Source organism: Panulirus ornatus, chromosome 55 (assembly GCF_036320965.1).
Source record: "Panulirus ornatus isolate Po-2019 chromosome 55, ASM3632096v1, whole genome shotgun sequence".
In the NCBI taxonomy this organism is placed as follows: domain Eukaryota; kingdom Metazoa; phylum Arthropoda; class Malacostraca; order Decapoda; family Palinuridae; genus Panulirus; species Panulirus ornatus.
The window spans coordinates 25991934-26019889 of record NC_092278.1 but is presented as its reverse complement, the minus strand read 5'-3'; the positions used below and the strand labels follow the sequence as shown (position 1 = coordinate 26019889).

The 27956-nt window shown below is 38.6% G+C and overlaps 2 protein-coding genes across 4 annotated transcripts in view; one reads left to right on the top strand and one right to left on the bottom strand.

Moving 5' to 3' along the window:
* Lam (Lamin) overlaps positions 1–19372 on the bottom strand; it is an 87646-nt gene extending 68274 nt beyond the window's left edge. For both annotated transcript variants that reach the window (XM_071693278.1, XM_071693277.1), the window contains exon 1: positions 18635–19372. In XM_071693278.1, the coding sequence (XP_071549379.1) occupies positions 18635–19065 (431 nt within the window). In that variant the 5' untranslated portion in view covers positions 19066–19372. The remainder of the gene's footprint in view (positions 1–18634) is intronic.
* A 386-nt stretch (positions 19373–19758) lies between these two features.
* LOC139765616 (HMG box-containing protein 4) overlaps positions 19759–27956 on the top strand; it is an 80990-nt gene continuing 72792 nt past the window's right edge. The window contains exons 1-2 of one of the 2 annotated variants that reach the window (XM_071693280.1): positions 19759–19945; positions 27700–27827. In XM_071693280.1, coding sequence (XP_071549381.1) covers positions 19906–19945; positions 27700–27827 — 168 coding nt within the window. In that variant the 5' untranslated portion in view covers positions 19759–19905. Of the gene's footprint in view, positions 19946–27684; positions 27828–27956 lie in introns of both variants that reach the window. The other variant, XM_071693279.1, reaches the window with a different exon arrangement.

The following is a 27956-nucleotide window of genomic DNA, read 5'->3' as shown; positions in this document are numbered from 1 at the left end:
CTCCATCCATATACAACTACTCCATCCATATACAACTACTCCATCCATATACAACTACTCCATCCATATACAACTACTCCATCCATATACAACTACTCCATCCATATACAACTACTCCATCCATATACAACTACTCCATCCATATACAACTACTCCATCCATATACAACTACTCCATCCATATACAACTACTCCATCCATATACAACTACTCCATCCATATACAACTACTCCATCCATATACAACTACTCCATCCATATACAACTACTCCATCCATATACAACTACTCCATCCATATACAACTACTCCATCCATATACAACTACTCCATCCATATACAACAATTTCAGAGTAAAGAAGTTTTCAAGAACTAGTGAATATGAAGCAAGTTCAGTGTATGTGTTGCACAGTGTAGGTCTACTGTGTCACCTTCCTAAATGATGCAAATCATACAATGGGTTTTGGGCCAGTCAAGCTGTCTGGCCTACGTCGACTCCTGCAGTGGTAGTTGGCAAGTGTTGAAGGTACGCTTAGTAAATTATACATGAATAAAATGTGAATACATAAAGCAACTGCCAGTTAAGCATATAGTATATATAAATTTAGTGTGTACGAAATATAATCTTGAGAAAGCTATACATGAGCATTAACAAATAAGGGAAGGGAAGGGGGGGATGCGGGCCCAGAAGAACAGCATCCAGTAGGAACGGCGCGTGGCTATCCTGTTCTCTGACCTGGCCTCATGGTACTTCACTCTGCCTTAACAAACCGCATACTATAAAATTATTCACCCAAAATTTACTTTAAAAAGAGGCCATCAAACCAAACTGAAAACCAGAAAAGGGAAAACGGATACCACAACAGAAAATGTTTCCTATTCACTCAGAGCAAAAGTCAGACCAGCATTCGACCACAGAACAAATGTTGAGAGATCACATACCAGCAACATGAACACCCATCCTGCTAGCCTAGTGTGTGACGTCATGCTTACCACACTACGATGCCGGCCGGCGCGCGTGTGTGTGTGTGTGTGTGTGTGTGTGTGTGTAGGAGGAACGGGGACACCAAGATGGTTGAGTGCAGTATAATCCTCAAAGGTCATCCACATCCACCAAGTACGTACACCACACTAACTTTTCAACCCAGAAACAAGGATGTTTACACATTATTTTACAAAACCTCACCTCTACACCGTGCAGGTCGAAGGCATTTTTTTCATTTACAACTGTCGTGAAAACACCCAACACTAAGCGAAATAAAGTGAAGGGCAAGTTGTGGGAGAGGGGAGCATACACGATGTCGTTTTCACTTGTGGGGAAGGGAGCATACACGCCGTCATGTTCACTTGTGGGGGAGGAGAGCATACACGCCGTCATGTTCACTTGTGGGGGAGGAGAGCATACACGCCGTCATGTTCACTTGTGGGGGAGGGGAGAAAGAGGTTAGCAGGTCACAATGTACAGCTCGTCAAGTTGCCTTGCCAAGCCTCTCAACCGTCGCGGCCAACCGTGACCATTCAAAATTTAAGTTCTTGTGAGTACACACACACACACACACACACACACACACACACATATATATATATATATATATATATATATATATATATATATATATATATATATATATATATATATATATTATCCCTGGGGATAGGGGATTAAGAATACTTCCCCCGTATTCCCTGCGTGTCGTAGAAGGCGACTAAAAGGGGAGGGAGCGGGGGGCTGGAAATCCTCCCCTCTCGTTTTTTTTTTTTTTTTTTTTTAATTTTCCAAAAGAAGGAACAGAGGGGGGCCAGGTGAGGATATTCCAAAAAAGGCCCAGTCCTCTGTTCTTAACGCTACCTCGCTAACGCGGGAAATGGCGAATAGTTTGAAAAAAAAAAAAAAAAAAAAAAAAAAATATATATATATATATATATATATATATATATATATATATATATATATATAGATTTATGTGCTAAAAAAGGACTGATGATTGGGAATACCTGGTTTAAAAAGCGAGATATACATAAGTATACTTATGTAAGTAGGAGAGATGGCCAGAGAGCGTTATTGGATTACGTGTTAATTGACAGGCGCGCGAAAGAGAGACTTTTGGATGTTAATGTGCTGAGAGGTGCAACTGGAGGGATGTCTGATCATTATCTTGTGGAGGCTACGGTGAAGATTTGTATGGGTTTTCAGAAAAGAAGAGTGAATGTTGGGGTGAAGAGGGTGGTGAGAGAAAGTGAGCTTGGGAATGGAGTGAAAAAGATTTTGTGTGATCGGGGCCTGAACTGCATATGCAGGAGGGTGAAAGGAGGGCAAAGAATAGAGTGAATTGGAGCGATGTGGTATACCGGGGTTGACGTGCTGTCAGTGGATTGAATCAAGGCGTGTGAAGCGTCTGGGGTAAACCATGGAAAGCTGTGTAGGTATGTATATTTGCGTGTGTGGACGTATGTATATACATATGTATGGGGGTGGGTTGGGCCATTTCTTTCGTCTGTTTCTTTGCGCTACCTCGCAAACGCGGGAGACAGCGACAAAAAAAAAATATATATACCACATCGCTCCAATTCACTCTATTCTTTGCCCTCCTTTCACCCTCCTGCATGTTCAGGCCCCGATCACACAAAATCTTTTTCACTCCATCTTTCCACCTCCAATTTGGTCTCCCTCTTCTCCTCGTTCCCTCCACCTCCGACACATATATCCTCTTGGTCAATCTTTCCTCACTCATTCTCTCCATGTGACCAAACCATTTCAAAACACCCTCTTCTGCTCTCTCAACCACGCTCTTTTTATTTCCACACATCTCTCTTACCCTTACGTTACTTACTCGATCAAACCACCTCACACCACACATTGTCCTCAAACATCTCATTTCCAGCACATCCATCCTCCTGCGCACAACTCTATCCACAGCCCACGCCTCGCAACCATACATCATTGTTGGAACCACTATTCCTTCAGACATACCCATTTTTGCTTTCCGAGATAATGTTCTCGACTTCCACACATTCTTCAAGGCTCCCAGAATTTTCGCCCCCTCCCCCACCCTATGATCCACTTCCGCTTCCATGGTTCCATCCGCTGCCAGATCCACTCCCAGATATCTAAAACACTTCACTTCCTCCAGTTTTTCTCCATTCAAACTCACCTTCCAATTGACTTGACCCTCAACCCTACTGTACCTAATAACCTTGCTCTTATTCACATTTACTCTTAACTTTCTTCTTTCACACACTTACATATATATATATATATATATATATATATATATATATATATATATATATATATATATATATATATATATATATATATATATATATCTTTCATACTATTCGCCATTTCCCGCATTAGCGAGGTAGTGTTAAGAACAGAGGACTGGGCCTTTGAGGGAATATCTTCACCAGGCCCCCTTCTCTGTTCCTTCCTAAAGAAAAAAAAAAAAAAAAAGAGAAAGGGAGGATTTCCAGCCACCCGCTCCCTCCTCTTTTAGTTGCCTTCTACGACACGCAGGGAACACGTGGGAAGTATTCTTTCTCCCCTATCCCCAGGGATATATATATATATATATATATATATATATATATATATATATATATATATATAATTTATTTATTTTACTTTGTCGCTGTCTCCCACGTCAGCGAGGTCGCGCAACGAAATAGACGAAAGAATGGCCCAACCCACCCACATACACATGTATATACATACACGTCCACACACGCAAATATACATACCTATACATCTCAACGCATACATATACATATATACACATGTACATAATTCATAGTCTACCTTTATTCATTCCCGTCGCCACCCTGCCACACATGAAATAACAACCCCCTCCCCCGCATGTGCGCGAGGTAGAGCTAGGATAAGACAACAAAGGCCACATTCGTTCACACTGTCTCTAGCTGTCATGTATAATGCACCGGAACCACAGCTCCCTTTTCACATCCAGGCCCCACAGAACTTTCCATGAGGCCACGGACAATCACGTTTACCAAATGGCGTCCTAGCTACGTCTCTTTGTTGTATATCAAATAACATATTTCTTGTCTCCCCTGATGTGATTATTACACGAAATTACACTGGGGAACTTATCGCGCGCGCGTGTGTGATTACCTATTTTTACTGTATTTCTCCATCATGTATCTTTTTCAACTATCTCTGTTTTCCATATGCACCACCTGTCCCATGTGTACACACACAAATATATTCATACATATTCATTTTCATACACACTCGCCATTTCCCGCGTTAGCAATGTAACGTCAAGAACATAGGATTGAGCCCTAGAGGGAAAATCCTCCCTTCTCTGATCCTTCTTTAGGAAGAGTAAAAACTGGAGGGGTGGATTTCCCAGCTTTATATATATATATATATATATATATATATATATATATATATATATATATATATATATATAGGGAGCGGGGGGCTGGAAATCCTCCCCTCTCATTTTTTTTTAATTTTCCAAAAGAAGGAACAGAGAAGGGGGCCAGGTGAGGTTATTCCCTCAAAGGCCCAGTCCTCTGTTCTTAACGCTACCTCGCTAACGCGGGAAATGGCGAATAGTATGAAAAAAAATATATAATATATATATATATATATATATATATATATATATATATATATCCCTGGGGATTGGGAAGAAAGAATACATCTCACGCATTCCCTGCGTGTCGTAGAACGCGATTAAAAGGGAAGGGAGCGGGGGGGGGGGGGGGGGCTGGAAATCTTCCCCTCTCATTTTTTTTTTATAATTTTCCAAAGGAAGGAACAGAGAAGGAGGCCGGGTGAGGATATTCCCTCAGAGGCCCAGTCCTCTGCTCTTAACGCTACCTCGCTGAGCCGGGAAATGGCGAATAGTATGAAAGATATATATATATATATATATATATATATATATATATATATATATATATATATATTATTTTATTTATTTATTAATATATATATATATATATATATATATATATATATATATATATATATATATATATATTAAAGGAAATGCAGTCCATTTTCTTTCCTAATGTCTCAACTAAGGCATGTTTTGCCTGTGCCGTGTTCAAAAAATATTCAGTAATTAGCCTTACATTCAAATTACTGCCCACTAACCTTCCCTATTCAATGACTTCAACTGCTAAGTATATTTTTGTGGATCTTCGCGTGGATCAAAACTATCTTACTGCCCGCCCGCCCGCCCGCCGCCCGACGCCAGGAAGCTCTTACACACGGATGTGACGTCATGGCCAGCTGCGTCGATGACTTCATGGATACGTCATCACCAGCTAGTCCACGCTAACACCTTTTCCCGGAATGTGTCGTCAATTCAGAATTATGTGGAACTGTTTATTTCATACCCAACGACCTGGTATACACTACACCTGGTATACACTACAACAAACAACTTGCGTGATAACACATGATGGGAGGAGGTACACAACATGACTCAACCCGTCACCTCACACACACGCATGGTCCCTCCCTACTACACTCTTCACGGACCCACAACATGTATGGTATTTGCCCCACAACTTTATCAAACTCTATAGAGTCCTCTATTTATTAGACCGAACTTTTTATCACTAATGCCATATAAAGGGTAACGTCATCTTGTATTGTGTGATGAAGAGGTTAAGTATGGTTAACATATGAAGCTCGCCAACCCCCCCCCCCCCAACCCAACCAGATAATGCCTTAAAGTGTGTTACACATAACATCCAATATCATTAACCTGTTCACGACTTACATATATCTCTACCACACACCCAATACTCTGCTATCAACGGTGTTAACCTTTTGACTTTCACTACAGTTAACATAGACCGCGTTGTCAACTGTTCCAACCGCCCTCGACTTTGAATACACTTTGCCCCGCCCACAACACCTGCCGCCCACAACCAAGCAGTAACTGCACTGGTCACCATCTCCTGCAGCAACAAAATATATATTGTTCATACGTAAGGGAGTTAGCCTAATGTAAATTAGCACACTAAGTTCAATATCAAAGACAAGAATTATGGGAAGTCCAATCTTTCTCCTGCCTAACCAAGAAGTTTACAAGTGTTCTTCACGCTATTTGGAGTGTATGTATTATAACGAGAAAATACCATCGATAATACTGAAGCAAACGCTTCTATAATTCAATGCTACATAATGCCTAAACCCAAATCATTTTGTCAAAAATTATATCAAGAAGTGACCCATGAGTGCAAACATAATCCCGCCAAACACAACATTACTATTATCCTTATAACTTAACATTTTCAAGTTAATATTATGCCCATAATGTTTAAAAAGTAAATGTTACTATTATCCTTATAACTTAACATTTTCCAGTTAATATTATGCCCATAATGTTTAAAAAGTAAATAACATTACTATTATCCTCATTACTTAACATTTTCAAGTTAATATTATGCCCATAATGTTTAAAAAGTAAATAACATTACTATTATCCTCATTACTTAACATTTTCCAGTTAATATTATGCCCATAATGTTTAAAAAGTAAATAACATTACTATTATCCTCATTACTTATTATCCTCATTACTTAACATTTTCAAGTTAATATTATGCCCATAATGTTTAAAAAGTAAATAACATTACTATTATCCTCATTACTTAACATTTTCAAGTTAATATTATGCCCATAATGTTTAAAAAGTAAATAACATTACTATTATCCTCATTACTTAACATTTTCAAGTTAATATTATGCCCATAATGTTTAAAAAGTAAATAACATTACTATTATCCTCATACTTAACATTTTCAAGTTAATATTATGCCCATAATGTTTAAAAGTAAATAACATTACTATTATCCTCATTACTTAACATTTTCAAGTTAATATTATGCCCATAATGTTTAAAAAGTAAATAACATTACTATTATCCTCATTACTTAACATTTTCAAGTTAATATTATGCCCATAATGTTTAAAAAGTAAATAACATTACTATTATCCTCATTACTTAACATTTTCAAGTTAATATTATGCCCATAATGTTTAAAAAGTAAATAACATTACTATTATCCTCATTACTTAACATTTTCAAGTTAATATTATGCCCATAATGTTTAAAAAGTAAATATTACTATTATCCTTATAACTTAACATTTTCCAGTTAATATTATGCCCATAATGTTTAAAAAGTAAATAACATTACTATTATCCTCATTACTTAACATTTTCAAGTTAATATTATGCCCATAATGTTTAAAAAGTAAATAACATTACTATTATCCTCATTACTTAACATTTTCAAGTTAATATTATGCCCATAATGTTTAAAAAGTAAATAACATTACTATTATCCTTATAACTTAACATTTTCCAGTTAATATTATGCCCATAATGTTTAAAAAGTAAATAACATTACTATTATCCTCATTACTTAACATTTTCAAGTTAATATTATGCCCATAATGTTTAAAAAGTAAATAACATTACTATTATCCTCATTACTTAACATTTTCAAGTTAATATTATGCCCATAATGTTTAAAAAGTAAATAACATTACTATTATCCTTATAACTTAACATTTTCAAGTTAATATTATGCCCATAATGTTTAAAAAGTAAATAACATTACTATTATCCTCATTACTTAACATTTTCCAGTTAATATTATGCCCATAATGTTTAAAAAGTAAATAACATTACTATTATCCTCATTACTTAACATTTTCAAGTTAATATTATGCCCATAATGTTTAAAAAGTAAATATTACTATTATCCTTATAACTACATTCAGTTAATATTATGCCCATAATGTTTAAAAGTAAACATTACTATTATCCTCATTACTTAACATTTTCAAGTTAATATTATGCCCATAATGTTTAAAAAGTAAATAACATTACTATTATCCTCATTACTTAACATTTTCAAGTAAATAACATTACTATTATCCTCATTACTTCAAGTTAATATTATGCCCATAATGTTAAAAAGTAAATAACATTACTATTATCCTCATTACTTACATTTTCAAGTTAATATTATGCCCATAATGTTTTAAAAAGTAAATAACATTACTATTATCCTCATTACTTAACATTTTCAAGTTATATTATGCCCATAATGTTAAAAAGTAAATAACATTACTATTATCCTCATTACTTAACATTTTCCAGTTAATATTATGCCCATAATGTTTAAAAAGTAAATAACTTACTATTATCCTCATTACTTAACATTTTCCAGTTAATATTATGCCCATAATGTTTAAAAAGTAAATAACATTACTATTATCCTCATTACTTAACATTTTCAGTTAATATTATGCCCATAATGTTTTAAAAAGTAATTAACTTTACTATATCCTCATTACTTAACATTTTCAAGTTAATTATGCCCATAATGTTTAAAAAGTAAATAACATTACTATTATCCTCATTACTTAACATTTCAAGTTAATATTATGCCCATAATGTTTAAAAAGTAAATAACATTACTATATCCTCATTACTTAACATTTTCCAGTTAATATTATGCCCATAATGTTAAAAAGTAAATAACATTACTATTATCCTCATTACTTAACATTTTCAAGTTAATATTATGCCCATAATGTTTAAAAAGTAAATAACATTACTATTATCCTCATTACTTAACATTTTCAAGTTAATATTATGCCCATAATGTTTAAAAAGTAAACAACATTACTATTATCCTCATTACTTAACATTTTCCAGTTAATATTATGCCCATAATGTTTAAAAAGTAAATAACATTACTATTATCCTCATCACTTAACATTTTCCAGTTAATATTATGCCCATAATGTTTAAAAAGTAAATAACATTACTATTATCCTCATTACTTAGCATTTTCAAGTTAACATTATGTTCATAATGTTAAAAAAGTAAAGAGCATTACTATTATCATTACTAGTTTTCCAAATCCCAACACCACCACCACAAAACTTCATCTCTCCCTTTACATTCTTGAAAGTTGACGTCTGTGTATTTGATGCCAGCAGGTCATCCATCCATCATCCTGACCCCAGCATGTTTACAAGTCATTTTTCTTTGTAATACGATTTCAGAAGGAATGTTTCCCTAACCAGTGATCTTCAATGCTGGGGAAGACGTCTTCTGGGGTGTTACAAGTGTACTAGGCTGCTGGGGTGTTACAAATGTACTAGGCTGCTGGGGTTACAAGTGCACTAGGCTGCTGGGGTGTTACAAGTGTACTAAGCTGCTGGGGTGTTACAAGTGTGCTAGGCTGCTGAGGTGTTACAAGTGTACTAGGCTGCTGGGGTGTTACAAGTGTACTAGGCTGCTGAGGTGTTACAAGTGTACTAGGCTGCTGGGGTGTTACAAGTGTACTAGGCTGCTGGGGTGTTACAAGTGTACTAGGCCGCTGAGGTGTTACAAGTGTACTAGGCTACTGGGGTGTTACAAGTGTACTAGGCTGCTGGGGTGTTACAAGTGTACTAGGCTGCTGAGGTGTTACAAGTGTATTAGGCTGCTGGAGTGTTACAAGTGTACTAGGCTGCTGAGGTGTTACAAGCGTCACCAGAATTCCAGCCGTGCTACGGTAGCATATCCCCCTTCGTCACTTCAGATACTGCCAGTAGTAGATCAGTCAGGAACTTTACCGCGTCATTAAGGACGTATAAGATCATTGCAAACTTTCTAACCGGGCAAAATTTTGCCCCTCATGAATAATTATATCATTGAGGAGCATTATGTTCATGTGGGCAGTAGCGCCAACATTGTTAAAGGTGGTCGGCAAGATCTATCACCTTGTGTAAATAAATTTGGTCAGACATTATTACTCGCACTGTACGTAAAGGGCAAAAGAGATAACTTTGGAGGCGAGATGAGAAGAGGTGGTAAAGTTGGGTTGTTTTAAACTATACTGTGAAGTGAAGTAAATTCCAGAAGTGAGAACATGACAACAGTTATACACGAGGATGATAACGAAGGAGCCATCAGTAGTGCATGTGTGCACACACGGCGGTTAACAAGTGCACCTCCCGCCTCACTACGATCAGCGGAAGGCATAGCACCAGTTGCCACACACCGGAAATAAAAGCGCATTCCTTAACCTACTATGGTTTGCACGAGGTTAAAGATAAGAGCTTCCTGCCCGGATCTGCTGAAAGGTTATATAGTAGTCAAGTCTGTTAGCATTCTCGCCAGTGTCATTATGTGAGCAGAGATGGTCTCTATATCCATACCACCTGAATCAATAATAATGGTTGTCATCTGTGGTACGCCATACCAAGAGTGACATTATTCTGTAACAAAATTTTGGCTCAGTCCTGCCTGCCCCACAATAGCTCTTGACTTAATTCGTTTGATTTCACAGGAGGTAATAGCTACATTAAAGAGCCATCGCCCTACGTCGAATGCGTCGAATTACTTGAACACCATTATTAACATATACAATGATCGACCAATCAGAGCAGTTCAAAGTGATACCATAAAGACGTTTCAGAAGACGTGATAAATATTTTGCCTCCAAGACTACGATCACTTATCACTTTAATCACATGAACAGATTGAAGGTCTCTCTCTCTCTCTCTCTCTCTCTCTCTCTCTCTCTCTCTCTCTCTCTCTCTCTCTCTCTCTCTCTCTCTTATTAACTGGCCACATGTCTTTCCCAAACACACATTTACGGCTTTACATTAGACATTATCATCACAATGTACTAGAAAGGACCCAGTACTGTGTTCCTCTTTGTACACTTTCATAGACAACTTGTGTGACGTGTCAGGTCATGGTATGATAACTTGTGTGACGTGTCAGGTCATGGTATGATAACTTGTGTGACGTGTCAGGTCATGGTATGATAACTTGTGTGACGTGTCAGGTCATGGTATGATAACTTGTGTGACGTGTCAGGTCATGGCATGATAACGTGTGACGTGTCAGGTCAGGTCATGATAACTTGTGTGACGTGTCAGGTCAGGTCATGATAACTTGCGTGGTGTCAGGTCAGGTCATGGCATGATAACGTGTGACGTGTCAGGTCAGGTCATGGCATGATAACTTGTGTGACGTGCCAGGTCAGGTCATGAGCATGATAATGTGGATGTAGCGCCAGGGAAGAGCTGGATGATTCCGGTCTACATAGCAACATTCAGCTGCCGCATGTTTTAACGCTTCTTACTAAATGACATGAAGATCTTGCCACAGTGGTGGACATAAGTAACAAACCGACGAACAGTCATGAGTGAAGGCCAGTAAACACAGAATCCACCAATCAAGATCATCTCAGGTGAAAGAAAAAAATTTACTATGAGAGGAAGCAATGAAGTGTACAGCTGTAGACCTGACTGTTAAAAGAAAGAACAATTAATGAGAAGGAAATATAAATATAAAAAGGAAGTGAATTCCACACATCAACTGTGCCAGGGATGAATGACGCATGATAACAGTAAATGGTCAGACTGGCTCACACCTATAGTACTACAAGTTATGGAAATCAACAGCCACAACAAAGCGAGCGGCGCTACGGCTGCAAACCTAGACGCTCTGGAAACATCCTTCACAACAATAGCCAAACATACACGAGAGAGAGAGAGATAGAGAGAGAGAGAGAGAGAGAGAGAGAGAGAGAGAGAGAGAGAGAGAGAGAGGAGCAACACTGCGTTGTAAGGAAACATGTGGCTGAAGAGACGCCATGATGCTTCGAGATTAACAAGACAAGACAGAAGGATTTTGATTCCGGTCTAAGGCTGTCTGCTGGAATGGGTTTTTCAATGACTCTTTCGTGATCACTTTCACTGGTAAATATGAAGTCATGTGAGCAATGAGGGGCATTATGAAACCCCGACACTGCCTAGTAGGTAGGTTTATTTTGTCCCTTCTTGGTGCTTTGCATGTTGTACGTACATTATTGTGGTACCAGAGAGGTTGCATTAATCTTAGCCGTCCACCTTTGTTACGAACAATAATTCAATATATTCAGCATCAGGTCATAAACGTCAAATTAACATGAAAAAATGTATATTTAAAGACCCATGCTATCTAACTAGCCCTTTAGAATAATTATACAGCGAGTCGGATTCCATTACCATGGCAACCTGTTCGACAAACCCAAACCACCATATTGGACGTGGCAGGCATGACGTCATGTACCGCAAGCCTGACACTTGCTGTCATCAGTAAGAAGCATTATAATGACACAATCAATGTGGCCTTAATTTGGATTCTATGGTCACTTGATGTTCAGGCAATACCTTCCTAAAACAAGTGTTGAAATCGAGTGGTAAGCCTAGCTACAATAATAACGAGTCTGTGTAAAGTAGCAGCCACACAAACAATGTTGCTTTTCTGATATGTTTGGCCGCTTGAGTGAGACCACACACTTCCTTACCTAAGGTATCTCCACAATCTGGCTGGGTTAGTATACATTTCTCCAGTTAGGCTTCCCATGACTCCATTACGTTGCTCACATGCTTTCTACCTTCAAGTCATTTCGGGTCTAGTATGTTTCGATATATTTATGGCACGTTTTGATGTTTGACCTACCGTGTTCCACTGGTTTTTAGTCTTATCATTGTAACAATACGAAGTATAGCCCATTAATAAAACCCAACATGGATAGGACACTACCTTAACTTTCAGCCACCCCCCCCCCCCCAAAAAAAAAACATTCCTTGGCGCACTCGTTTGTATAGCTCAGGATGAAGATCATGGGGAGGGGGTGCTATTTCGTGTGTAGAGGGGTGGCGACGTGAATGAATGAAGGGAACAAGTATGAACATGTACATATGCATATATGTATATGTCTGTGTATGTATACATTGAAATGTACATGTGCGTGTGGGTTGGGCGTCCCTCGTGCTTCCTTGCTAACACGGAAGACGGCGGTTAAGTATAATATATATAACTACGTATAACTATATATATATATATATATATATATATATATATATATATATATATATATATATATATATACATATTCATTCATTCATTCATTTATTTATTTAATTTATTTTGTCGCTGTCTCCCGCGTTAGCGAGGTTGCGCAAGCACACAAACGAAAGAATGGCCAAACCCATCCACATACACATGTATATACATACACGTCCACACACGCACATATACATACCTATACATTTCAACGTATACACACACATATATATATATATATATATATATATATATATATATATATATATATATATATTTTTTTTTTTTTTTTTTTATACTTTGTCGCTGTCTCCCGCGTATGCGAGGTAGCGCAAGGAAACAGACGAAAGAAATGGCCCAACCCCCCCCCCATACACATGTACATACACACGTCCACACACGCAAATATACATACCTACACAGCTTTCCATGGTTTACCCCAGACGCTTCACATGCCTTGATTCACTCCACTGACAGCACGTCAACCCCTGTATACCACATCACTCCAATTCACTCTATTCCTTGCCCTCCTTTCACCCTCCTGCATGTTCAGGCCCCGATCACACAAAATCTTTTTCACTCCATCTTTCCACCTCCAATTTGGTCTCCCTCTTCTCCTCGTTCCCTCCACCTCCGACACATATATCCTCTTGGTCAATCTTTCCTCACTCATTCTCTCCATGTGCCCAAACCATTTCAAAACACCCTCTTCTGCTCTCTCAACCACGCTCTTTTTATTTCCACACATCTCTCTTACCCTTACGTTACTTACTCGATCAAACCACCTCACACCACACATTGTCCTCAAACATCTCATTTCCAGCACATCCATCCTCCTGCGCACAACTCTATCCATAGCCCATGCCTCGCAACCATACAACATTGTTGGAACCACTATTCCTTCAAACATACCCATTTTTGCTTTCCGAGATAATGTTCTCGACTTCCACACATTTTTCAAGGCTCCCAAAATTTTCGCCCCCTCCCCCACCCTATGATCCACTTCCGCTTCCATGGTTCCATCCGCTGACAGATCCACTCCCAGATATCTAAAACACTTCACTTCCTCCAGTTTTTCTCCATTCAAACTCACCTCCCAATTGACTTGACCCTCAACCCTACTGTACCTAATAACCTTGCTCTTATTCACATTTACTCTTAACTTTCTTCTTCCACACACTTTACCAAACTCAGTCACCAGCTTCTGCAGTTTCTCACATGAATCAGCCACCAGCGCTGTATCATCAGCGAACAACAACTGACTCACTTCCCAAGCTCTCTCATCCCCAACAGACTTCATACTTGCCCCTCTTTCCAGGACTCTTGCATTTACCTCCCTAACAACCCCATCCATAAACAAATTAAACAACCATGGAGACATCACACACCCCTGCCGCAAACCTACATTCACTGAGAACCAATCACTTTCCTCTCTTCCTACACGTACACATGCCTTACATCCTCGATAAAAACTTTTCACTGCTTCTAACAACTTGCCTCCCACACCATATATTCTTAATACCTTCCACAGAGCATCTCTATCAACTCTATCATATGCCTTCTCCAGATCCATAAATGCTACATACAAATCCATTTGCTTTTCTAAGTATTTCTCACATACATTCTTCAAAGCAAACACCTGATCCACACATCCTCTACCAGACATACACATACACAGACATATACATATATACACATAAACATCATTCATACCTGCTACCTTTATTCATTCCCGTCGCCACCCCACCACACATGAAATGACAACCCCCTCCCTCGCATGTGCGCGAGGTAGCGCTAGGAAAAGACAACAAAGGCCACATTCGTTCACACTCAGTCTCTAGCTTTCATGTATAATGCACAGAAACCACAGCTCCCTTTCCACATTCTGGCCCCACAAAACTTTCCATGGTTTACCCCAGACGCTTCACATGCCCTGGTTCAATCCATTGACAGCACGTCGACCCCGGTATACCACATCGTTCCAATTCACTCCATTCCTTGCACACCTTTCACCCTCCTGCACGTTCAGGCCCTGATCGCTCAAAATCTTTTTCATTCCATCTTTCCACCTCCAATTTGGTCTCCCTATTCTCCTCGTTCTCTCCATCTCTGACACATAAATCCTCTTTGTCAATCTTTCCTCACTCATTCTCTCCATGTGACCAAACCATTTCAAAACACTCTCTTCTGCTCTCTCAACCACACTTTTTTTATTACCACACATCTCTCTTACCCTTTCATTACTTACTCGATCAAACCACCTCACCACATACTGTCCTCAAACATCTCATTTCCAGCACATCCACCCTCCTCCACACAACACTATCTATAGCCCATGCCTTGCAACCATATAACATTGTTGGAACCACTATTCCCTCAAAAATACCCATTTTTGCTTTCTAAGTTAAGGTTCTCGACTTCCACACAGTTTTCAACACTCCCAGAACTTTCGCCCCGTCCCCCACCCTATGACTCACTTCCGTTTCCATGGTTCCATCTGCTGCCATATCCACTCCCAGATATCTAAAACACTTAACTTCCTCCAGTTTTTCTCCATTCAAACGTACCTCCCAATTGACTTGACCCTCAACTCTACTGTACCTAATAATTAACCTTGCTCTTATTCACATTTACTCTCAGCTTTCTTCTTTCACACACTTTATCAAACTCAGTCACCAGCTTCTGCAGTTTCTCACACGAATCAGCCACCAGCACTGTATCATCAGCGAACAACAACTGACTCACTTCCCAAGCTCTCTCATCCACAACACACTGCATACTTGCCCCTCTTTCCAAAACTCTTGCAGTCACCTCCCTAACAACCTCATCCATAAACAAATTAAACAACCATGGAGACATCACGCATCCCTGCCACATACCAACATTCACTGAGAACCAATCATTTTCCTCTCTTCCTACACATACACATGCCTTACATCCTCGATAAAAACTTTTCACTGCTTCTAACAACTTACCTCCCACACCATATATTCTTAATACCTTCCACAGAGCATCTCTATCAACTCTATCATATGCCTTCTCCAGATCCATAAATGCTACATACAAATCCATTTGCTTTTCTAAGTACTTCTCACATACAGTTTTCAAAGCAAACACCTGATCCGCACATCCTCTACCACTTCTGAAAACACACTGCTCTTCCCCAATATGATGCTCTGTACATACCTTCACCCTCTCAATCAATACCCTCCCATATAATTTACCAGGAATACTCAACAAACTCATACCTCTGTAATTTGAGCACTCACTCTTATCCCCTTTGCCTTTGTACAATGGCACTATGCAAGCATTCCGCCAGTCCTCAGGCACCTCACCATGAGTCATACATACATCAAATAACCTCACCAACCAGTCAACAATACACCCTCTTTTTTAATAAATTCCACTGCACTAATGTACGAATATCATGTAAGTGATGGCTTACCTCCAAAAGGTACCACAGACAATTTGAAAAAAGTGTATAACCATAAATATTAATGCATTTCGGTATATAAAAATATAAAAATATTATATCTCCTTTCATACTTTATCATTTTTCTCCTTATTTAGCTTTACAATCCAAGCCAACTGTTTACTAATTGCATTTCCTCCTGTAAAGATCAAATGTATCTTTGGTTGCCATATAGGACTAAATTTCTTGTAAGAGCACTGAGGCTCATGTGTAAATCTAAAAGATAGAAAATGTATTTTTCAAGAAACTTATCTACTTTTCAGAGGTACATGGCGTACAGATACGTAAAGGACTTAATTTCAGTGTTCAATTGCATCACAGCTCTCATCTACACATGTTGTGAATGGAACTTTCTTGAGCCAAGTATGCTTTGCTTACAAAAATGTTAAATCAGAAGAATGGTATGCATGTTCTAGCGTTGGGGTCTATATCTTACGTACACACTAAGAACGAAGTTTTGGACTATCGACTATCACTATCATGTCTTAGCATTCAATTATTAATATCCAACAGTGAAAAGGGTCATGAAAGTACAGAAAATTGTGGTTAAAACAATAATAATGTAAAATATGACTAAATAATCAGAGATAACTAGCCTCTCTTAAAGCCTGTGGTATAGTAATGTCATATTCAGAATGTTCCAACTATGAATTGTGATTTCTGAAGCAGAGAAATATTAAGATTTCATTTTGTTTATCAATTCCCTCAAGATCAACATAAAAAACATTACTATTATCTGAAGAAAGTGCCATGAAGATATATGTAGTCAGTAGTCTACTAAATTTGGTCTTGCAACATGTATAAATGTGCTATGACAGCAAATCAGTTATGTGATGCCATCGGGCATCTCCCCTGTGATCAGCACAAACTGAAATGCCTTAGTCTACGACAAAAAAGCAACAAAATGCTTTTGAATCCTAATGAAACATATCTGTAAACATATGAAATCACTCTCCAAAATTGGAAATCAGATTAAATCATCTTTAACTCCTGACCTTTACAATGCACAATGCCATCTTGAGGTTAACTTCTTGATAACAAAGGAAATTAGTCATTCGCTTCTAATAAACCTTACAATTCCTCTGCAGCCGAACGTTGGTGGACAGTGCTGGCTGGTCGGCCACCTGGCTTGCACACAAACACACACACACACACACACACACACAAGAGCGTCCTGGAGATCGATATCAGACTGGTAGGTTATACTTTGTTTCATGTATACATAAATTACATTACTGTCTAACTGTATTAATCCACATTTTTCTCTTGTTCATGACCCATGCTACCAGATTATCTATCATCAAATACTAAGACTAAGAAAAAAAAAAAAATTAAAATTTGTACATATATCAGTATGATTCTATGGGGGCAAAGCAAAGAGCCCAAACCTACAATGAGCAGCAACTCATTCTGCTTCATTATCAAATAGAAAACTTTCATCGTTTAGAGTTGACTATCTCATATTCCTAATCACTATGTGTCTGGGGGTCCAGAGTGAAGTAATAGTTACAATTCATCTTTTTTAAGATGCAATAAAGTATGAGAAGAGGAACAGGAGTAATAAGCAAAGCAAGTTCAGTCATTGTAATAAAAACAAACAGAACGTATCCTTCTTGAGAAGTCTCACTTGTCAAGATATAGCTGTTCTCATTAACTTTGTTCTTAATACTTCAAGACATTATATTGATGGCATGTGATCTAAAGATCTATAACAGCACTGCAAAAATCTGGCTTAGCTTTACTGAGGTAAATCTGTATTGCTGATAATAAGGACTTATTGGAGTTGGAATGACAAGTGAAAGTCATAAAGGAAAGTTCAACAAAATGGTAATTATATAATCAAAAAAAGTATATTTTCAATGGTAGACTACATTAACAATACATCAATTCTAGATTAGGGTACATTCTCCCAAGGTGGGCATGACTGTTAATGCCACGTTACATTACTCCCAAATATGATTAGGATTGGTCTGTGGTGTATTTTCGTGCATGTTACACATCACCCACTATTACTCTATTTGAGAGCCATGTCCAGTTTAAAAAATCGAAGTTACTTGTGGCGTTTTTTAACATACCACTTCTTAAGTCAAACCAATTTTCTGTATTTTCCGCCAGAGGAAACAATGAGAAACTAACCTCCTAAACTTACTTCGGATACACATACTCTTTTACTCATTGTAGAAGCTCTCAGAAATTAGTGTACTGAACCAGAATATATTTTAAGAGAGGCACTTCGAATATGCTCACTACAACAACGTGTATTACTCACTTGAGACGTAGGTCCTCATTATCAGTCTTCAGTTTACCGACATCAATCTGCAGCTGAGCCTTCTCCCTAGCAGTGTCATCCAGGAGCTTGCGTGCATCGCTCAACTCCTGCTCGTACAAACCCTTCATGCTCACCACCTCCTTCGTCATGGACTCATGAATCGTCTCCATCTGAATGTTCAATCTGTTATTCTCAGTCTCCAACTGACGGACGCGGTCGATGTACGCCGCTAGGCGATCGTTCAGACATTGTAGTTCAGCTTTTTCTTGTAAACGAGAGAGACGCGTTGGGCTAAGAGGGGAACGGGTCTTATATCCACTGCTTGGAGTACCCGTACTCGCTCCCGCTTTAGGTGTCTCGGTGCCATTAGCACTGCTAGTGGTGCTGGATGTGACAGTGGTCACCTTTCTCGTAGTACTACGCGTCGACATTTTGTTAAGAACACAGGACACAGAACTTAGCCTTCACCGTCACTGTACCACCGCGAGTCACACTGTAAACACTTAGCAGCGGCGTCCACACCTCCCAGCGTCTAAAACGGAGCAACTCAATGAGGGAAAATATATCATTTTAAAAATTGAATTGATATTAAATGACCAATCACTTTCCATTATTTCCTATATATTTGATACTTTTTTCATCTTGTATCCATATTTATTGAAAAAAGTATAGATTATCCCCAAAACCTGATTGATGAACAATATGAATTTTGTTACTGGAACAACCAAGCCCATATGTCACGTGACTAAACGTCACAGCTTGGCGGCAAACATAGTGTGTTATTTTGAGAGATGATATCATACCCGGCAAGTTACACATGTTCAGTCCTTCTATTACACTATACACTTTAATCTCTTATATCAGAAACATGAATCTCTCAGTGAGGTGTGATAGAGAAAGAGTGATAAGAGCAATATCACAACCAGAAATTATAATGATATATAAAATTGTCATTACACCGGTGACATACAAGAATAGGCTTCTTTTCACAATTCTTGATACATCTTCGTATCTAAGATAGAAGACTGGTTGATATTTGATATAAACCGAAGTTATCTAAAAAGAAAACAATCTGGAGATAATTCCTATGAATATGAATTTGAAATGAAGAATGTACACAAACTGTCGTCCAATCAGAACTCAGGTTTATCACATGAGTCTGTGATTGGCTGCTCTGGTCAGCTGTGAACAACAACATGTACTGAAGTATAATGTTGTTCCTGGCGCCGCTTTTTAATATTACAATTTGAGTGAAGAATTATTACGTGATAATGGAGACACCGATCAAGAATAAGTCAGGCGACAACACAGGTATCAGTCAAGTACATTTGTGACCGTCAGTGCGATGTTATTCCTTGAAACTGGTAGTAAAGTTGCATTGCAGTTGTTTCCATGATTTACCCCACTGAATAAAGTAGATTATGGCAGGAGTATGTGATGTAGGTAAGGTGAAGAAACGTATGTAATTTAGAATAGCTCCACATTGTAATTAACTGTAAGTATTGCCTGTATTCCGCAGTGGTTAACAGGCATGAAACCAAGATTTAGTTATCACATGTTTGTACCTAAGAATAGGTTTTGGTAAGTCAGTTCATGAATATCTTATAGTGTTATGGAATGATTTTTCTCTTAGTTGAAGCAATCAAAGGTGTTTTAAAAAGCAAAATTATTTTTGTAGACTTAAGTTTGTTGCTGGATTGACTGTCTCAGTAACTAATGAAAAAGTCTGTATCTTGCTAGTAACTATGAATTTATATAATTTTAGTTTTTGGTCAACTAAATGATACAATTTTGAATCTGATTCAGTTGTATTTGTGTATTTTCCACTGTTGGAAATATGTATATGCAAGTATTCTATGTGTGCAATCCTTGGTTAAATTGAAATATATATTATGCCATATAAACTTAGTAGTTAAAGTGAATGATATTAGCATTGTGTTGATAATTTTTTTTATGTTGAAGGCTCCAGTTATAAACAAATGTCCACATCACAGCCAGGTCGTAATTGGATTATACGTAGAATAAAAAAGGTAAAAGAAAAGACTAGGGAAAGTACTAAAAATTTTTGGAAAAAGTGAAAAATGTCATTTAAAATGAGCCAGGTCATTGTTATTGGGAAAACATGAGGAGTTAGAGAGTTTTAAAGCTTTGACTTGTAGGAAAAGAAGCATTTACCAAAACAGCCCACCAATTTGTTGCCAATGACCACACAGTAATTATGTGATGTAGCAGCTTGCCAAGTATTGCATGGTCTATCTAATGTTAGGGGCACACAAGCAGCCAGCTCTCAGGAGCAAACACCAAAGTAATATCTATAGAAGAGGAAAAGTGAACCAACATTGCAGCATAGGGCAAGAGGGTTAAGTTTTGAAGTTAGTCTGGGACAGTTTATAAGTTGGACTGCTTTTCGACTCAACTTTGTTGTGTAGGGATCAGAGTGAGAACCACTCCAAATGTAAGAGCAGTAATCCATGCAAGGACGAATCAGTCCTTTTTATAAATGAAGTAAATGTTCAAAAGAAAAGAACTTTTGACATTAGAGAGGACACCTAGTTTTTGAGAGGCAAGCTCAACTATTTCCATAATATGGGGTTTCCAGAAAGAGTGGATGTTACAGTAATACCAGGTTTGTTCATTTAATCAAGAGGTGCAGTTATAGAACCATCAAAGGAGAGACGTGAGCGTTCGATAGAGTGATGGGTAGAAGCTGGGTTGTGGACGCATTGAATTTAACTACATGTACCCCACTAAGACATCCTGTCCAAGTCTGAGTTTACTGAGGAAGCTGAGTCAAGATGAGATGCAGATCAAGGGAGACAAGAAGGAGTAGAATTGAAGGATGTGGATGAATGCAGTGTTGAGTCGTCAGCGTATGAGTGTTTTGGATTATTTGTGGTGGAGATGATGTTGTTGAAAGAAAAAAGGGACACCACGGTTGATGGAGAAAAGTGGGGAGGCTGATCCATCAACACCCAGAGATAGATTGGCCAGAGAGGAAGCAAGACATGAAGGAATAAAGTGAGGGAGGGGAGCTTAGAGTTGAGACCCCAATTACACACACCGTTAAGAGCTTTGGATATGTCAAGGGCAGTTACACATTATTCCCCAAAATCTTTCAGGGATGATGACCAGACATTTGTAAGAAAAGAAAGAATAACACCAGTGGATCTAGCCTTATGGAAGCCATATTGTTGATTAGAAAGAAAACTGATTTTCACAGTATCTGAGGATATTGGAGTTTAGGAGGGATGCAAAGGCTTTGGAATGGTAGATGTCAAAGCAGTAGAACGATAGTTAAAGGGGTCAGAATGGTCACCCTTCTTAGGAATGGGATGTACCAAAGTATGCTTCCAAGGAGAAGGAAAAGTTTTGTTTCTTAAACAGATATGGAACAGACAAGCAAGCACAGTTGCATGTTCAGAGGCACACTCCTTCAATATATGGGGTTGGATGCCATCAGGAACATAAGCCTTGCTTGTATCCAGGGAGAGAAGCACTTTTCGGACAGTCCAAGAGATTCCATGGAGAGGCATAGGATTAGGAAAAGGAGCATCAGGGGATCCAAGGTAGAGTTAGAGGAGAAACTGGAACCAAAGAGAGTTGCTTTGTCTACAGCAGAGACAGCTGTAGTACTGTTAGTACAGAAAAATAAAGGAAAGTTAGAGCAACAAAAGTCATTAGAGATGCCCTTAGCTAAATAGCAGAAAGACCTATCATTGGATGATGAGGAGAGAGTATGGCACTTCCTTTAGATAAGAGGAACACTATGCCTTACAGATAATGTGCTTATATTGATGATGAGCAGTGATAAAAGCTGAATGGGAGTCAGAGGTACGAGAGTTCGTACAAGCCAATATGCCTGATCCCTTACCTGAATGGTCTCAGAAATGGTTGAACCAGTGATTGGAGAAAGAGGAATGAATGCTTCCATTCCCACAAGAATAAATTCTGCTATGCATTTGACAAAGGCAGAAGCATCAAGAGACAGTAGTTTACCCAGGGAAGTAAAAAAAGAAGTTATCTAAGTTTTCCAGTCATCTCTGTTGAGATGCCAGAATTTACACTTAGATGGGGTGCTGGAGGGGGAGGTGCCATTAGAAAAGATACATTTTTGAGGGTATGATCAATTGGAGATGAGATTGTGTATTTTCATCAGGATGGACTAGAGGTGCAAAACAAATCCACAGTATTAGGAAAGTGGTCACAGCAGTCAAGAATATGGGTAGGGTTGGAGGTAATTTGTTCAAAATCATTGAGAATGGAGAATGTGAGGGCTTCAATCTCTCCATCTTCCATATAGCATGAATTCAACCATTCTCTATGATGAATGTTGAAATCCCCAAGGAAGAGGATCTCGGCTTGTGAGTGATTGGGTGTCAAGTCTCATAACTGGAGTTTAGACAGTCAAAGAAATTTGTAGAATTTGTTGAATTAGGAGAGCAATGGGCAAAAGAGAGGAAAAGTCTGGTAGTTATGAGACAGACCTTAAGCCACACAGCATCAAAGTCTGGGGACTCAGGGTCCTTGAATATGAAAAGAAGACTAGCAAGAGTATCACTAGACAACTGTGTCTCAGAGAGAAGTAAGATACTAGGAGAGGTACTAAACAGATGGTGTTTAACAGAGGAGAGGTTATTAGAGAGACTGCAAATGTTGATTTGGAGGTCTAACAGAGAGGGAAACATTATGGGAGGGGCAGCACATGATCTGGAGCTTTTTTTTTTTTTTTTTTTTTTTTTTTTTTTTTTTTTTTTTTGCCGCTGTCTCCCGCCTTTGTGAGGTAGCGCAAGGAAACAGACGAAAGAAATGGCCCAACCCACCCCCATACACATGTATATATATACGTCCACACACGCAAATATACATACCTACACGGCTTTCCGTGGTTTACCCCAGACGCTTCACATGCCCTGATTCAATCCATTGACAGCACGTCAACCTCGGTATACCACATCGATCCAATTCACTCTATTCCTTGCCCTCCTTTTCCCCTCCTGCATGTTCAGGCCCCGATCACACAAAATCTTTTTCACTCCATCTTTCCACCTCCAATTTGGTCTCCCACTTCTCGTTCCCTCCACCTCCGACACATATATCCTCTTGGTCAATCTTTCCTCACTCATTCTCTCCATGTGCCCAGACCATTTCAAAACACCCTCTTCTGCTCTCTCAACCACGCTCTTTTTATTTCCACACATCTCTTTTACCCTTACGTTACTTACTCGATCAAACCACCTCACACCACACATTGTCCTCACACATCTCATTTCCAGTACATCCATCCTCCTGCGCACAACTCTATCCATAACCCACGCCTCGCAACCATACAACATTGTTGGAACCACTATTCCTTCAAACATACCCATTTTTGCTTTCCAAGATAATGTTCTCGACTTCCACACATTCTTCAAGGCTCTCAGAATTTTCGCCCCCTCCCCCACCCTATGATCCACTTCCGCTTCCATGGTTCCATCCACTGCCAGATCCACTCCCAGATATCTAAAACACTTTACTTCCTCCAGTTTTTCTCCATTCAAACTTACCTCCCAATTGACTTGACCCTCAACCCTACTGTACCTAATAACCTTGCTCTTATTCACATTTACTCTTAACTTTCTTCTTTCACACACTTTACCAAACTCAGTCACCAGCTTCTGCAGTTTCTCACATGAATCAACCACCAGCGCTGTATCATCAGCGAACAACAACTGACTCACTTCCCAAGCTCTCTCATCCCCAACAGACTTCATACTTGCCCCTCTTTCCAAAACTCTTGCATTCACCTCCCAAACAACCCCATCCATAAACAAATTAAACAACCATGGAGACGTCACACACCCCTGCTGCAAACCTACATTCACTGAAAACCAATCACTTTCCTCTCTTCCTACACGTACACATGCCTTGGAGCATTATACTTACTTATAGTTATTGACTTATACAGGTTATACCTTTTAATCTGGTAACCTTGGGACCTGGTCATTGCTGGACCATAGAAAATGCTGGAAAACAGAAATTGACGCCTTTAAAGACCCTCAGGTGAAGACTCTCACCAAATACCTTCAGTTTGGTTTTATGTGTTCCTGCATTACTGCTCCAGACAAGAATTATTACCCTATCTTTGGAATCCTTACCCACAGATAGAGACTCCTTATTATCATGGGCAAGGGTTTTTCATGGCATACAATGCCAATACAGGGCATATTCATCAGCATTATACACTTATGCTGGGGCTATAAGAAATTCACAGAACTATGAATTAACTCAGCTGCAGTGTAAACAGATTTTGTCACCGTAGTGCTACTAACAGCACCTCCCTGGCGACAGATCCAGAAACTAATGGTGGCATCTTCAAAACATGCTGGACCACAGAGTACCAGATTAAAGAGGTACATCCTGTAGTTGATTTGTTCATGATCATCAGAGATCATCAGCACTGGACTTTTCATGACCTTGTTTCTTACTGGTGTTGCAGAATATATTGACTTTAAAGTTGTCATTCAGTATATCGAGTCCAGCCAAACTTTTGTCCAATCTGTTTTTGAAGGAAGCTACATATTTGCTGTTGCTCCATGGTGGTAAGGTAGCAATTAGACATGAGCTGCTAATCAGGATTTAATTCTAGTTTTGATATATGTTTTCCAAAGGAAGACAAATTTCAAAATTTTTGAAAATTAAATTTTGATTACTGTCTTGTTTACCTTATTACTTATCTGTCAAAATGAACAACAGTTGATTAGAACTGTTTTTGCTGGTTTGTTCCATAATTTCTTTGCTTTCAGTGCAGAGGATTCCTTTTTACTTGTGGATTTTGTCACTTTTGGCTATAGTTCAAGGCTATGTCCACTTCTTTTTTTCATTTTTCATGATCTCTAGAATATTTCCATAGTTGGACTCTGTCACTTATCTCTGTCTTAGTAACCATGAATCGTTTTACAAATCTTTGCCATGTCTGCCTTGAGTAGTCTGTATCATAGGCTTGCAGATCTCATACTGGTATCCTAGACATCTCCACATATACTTTCCAATATATGAAAAAAGTTTAATTCTTATTGTGTGGAAGTAGTGTATGGGATGTCATTACAAGTATTAATGGCTGTATATTGTACAACTAAAGTGGAGACTACCGTTTCAAAAATTGGTCTTTACTTGAGGTGAATCTTTATTTTTCAACCAATCCTCCTATGAGTTCTACCACCTCCCAAGGGTTAAAGAAGGCAGAAGTAGTGAGAGTTATTTGTATTAAGGAAAATTTGGGTTTGGTTAATGCAGAAGTAGGTAAAACTTTCACAAAATTAACAACATAAAGATAGTTCTAACAATGTAACAGGCAAAATGAGAGTAGAAATAGTATGTACCAACATTAGATTTGTCTTATTCTATGGCAAGCATGTCCACTAACTCTCTCATCTGATTGCTGACATCCAGTGCCATTTGACGGGTACCCACTCATGGGTTTGAATGGTATATTTCAACTTGAATATTGCACGTTAAGATAAATCCTGATTTCCTGGAAGGTCAGTTACGTTTTTTTAGGTTCAGTTGACTTCTACCTTTTACATTTATTTTCTCAAAATTTTACCAGATATAGTATTATGATCATATTTGTTGATGTTCAGTACAAATGATAAGATAGATGTCAGTCATCCGCAGTTACCTTATTTCTGTAATAATGTTTAGCTTTATGATTACCTAAAACAAATGCAATCATTTCCCAAAGCTAGTTTTCAGTTTGGAGAAGTAGTATATTGCAGGTTATATTGTATAGCCTAATATTTTTCTCGTACACTTAAGTTTGATAAAGTGTTGATCAGAATTCTTGGAATGTTGATAAAAAGTTTGGCTTATATATGTATCACTTTCATGTGATTTGTTAAAACAGTTTTGATTAGGGAGGTAAATGCAAGAGTTTTGGAAAGAGGGGCAAGGATGAAGTCTGTTGGGGATGAGAGAGCTTGGGAAGTGAGTCAGTTGTTGTTCGCTGATGATACAGCGCTGGTGGCTGATTCATGTGAGAAACTGCAGAAGCTGGTGACTGAGTTTGGTAAAGTGTGTGAAAGAAGAAAGTTAAGAGTAAATGTGAATAAGAGCAAGGTTATTAGGTACAGTAGGGTTGAGGGTCAAGTCAATTGGGAGGTGAGTTTGAATGGAGAAAAACTAGAGGAAGTGAAGTGTTTTAGATATCTGGGAGTGGATCTGGCAGCGGATGGAAACATGGAAGCAGAAGTGGATCATAGGGTGGGGGAGGGGGCGAAAATTCTGGGAGCCTTGAAGAATGTGTGGAAGTCGAGAACATTATCTCGGAAAGCAAAAATGGGTATGTTTGAAGGAATAGTGGTTCCAACAATGTTGTATGGTTGCGAGGCGTGGACTATGGATAGAGTTGTGCGCAGGAGGATGGATGTGCTGGAAATGAGATGTTTGAGGACAATGTGTGGTGTGAGGTGGGTTGATCGAGTAAGCAACGTAAGGGTAAGAGAGATGTGTGGAAATAAAAAGAGCGTGGTTGAGAGAGCAGAAGAGGGTGTTTTGAAATGGTTTGGTCACATGGAGAGAATGAGTGAGGAAAGATTGACCAAGAGGATATATGTGTCGGAGGTGGAGGGAACGAGGAGAAGAGGGAGACCAAATTGGAGGTGGAAAGATGGAGTAAAAAAGATTTTGTGTGATCGGGGCCTGAACATGAAGGAGGGTGAAAGGAGGGCAAGGAATAGAGTGAATTGGAGCGATGTGGTATACCGGGGTTGACGTGCTGTCAGTGGATTGAATCAAGGCATGTGAAGCGTCTGGGGTAAACCATGGAAAGCTGTGTAGGTATGTATATTTGCGTGTGTGGATGTATGTATATACATGTGTATGGGGGTGGGTTGGGCCATTTCTTTCGTCTGTTTCCTTGCGCTACCTCGCAAACGCGGGAGACAGCGACAAAGCAAAAAAAAAAAGAAAAAAAAAATTTTTTTTTTTTATATGAATCTCCCAAAGGAAAATAAAACTCTTGGTTATAGTCGAAAAATGATATGCCATTTTGTCACAATGATATCTTTTTCAAGGTGTGTCTCGCTCAGGCAGGGTTAGAAAGAAGTCTTCAAAACTGGCAGACTTTGAATCTCCTGATGAAATTGACACTCGTTTCAAACGCAAAACGGATAGACCTCAGAAGACTCAGAAAAGTATAAAGATTGGCCAGTCTATGGTGAGTAATAGTATTCTCCATTTACAGTCAAATATTATTTCTTTAGGAAATATTTATATTTTTTTTATTATACTTTCTGTCTCCTGCATTAGCGAGGTAGCGCAAGGAAACAGACGAAAGAATGGCCCA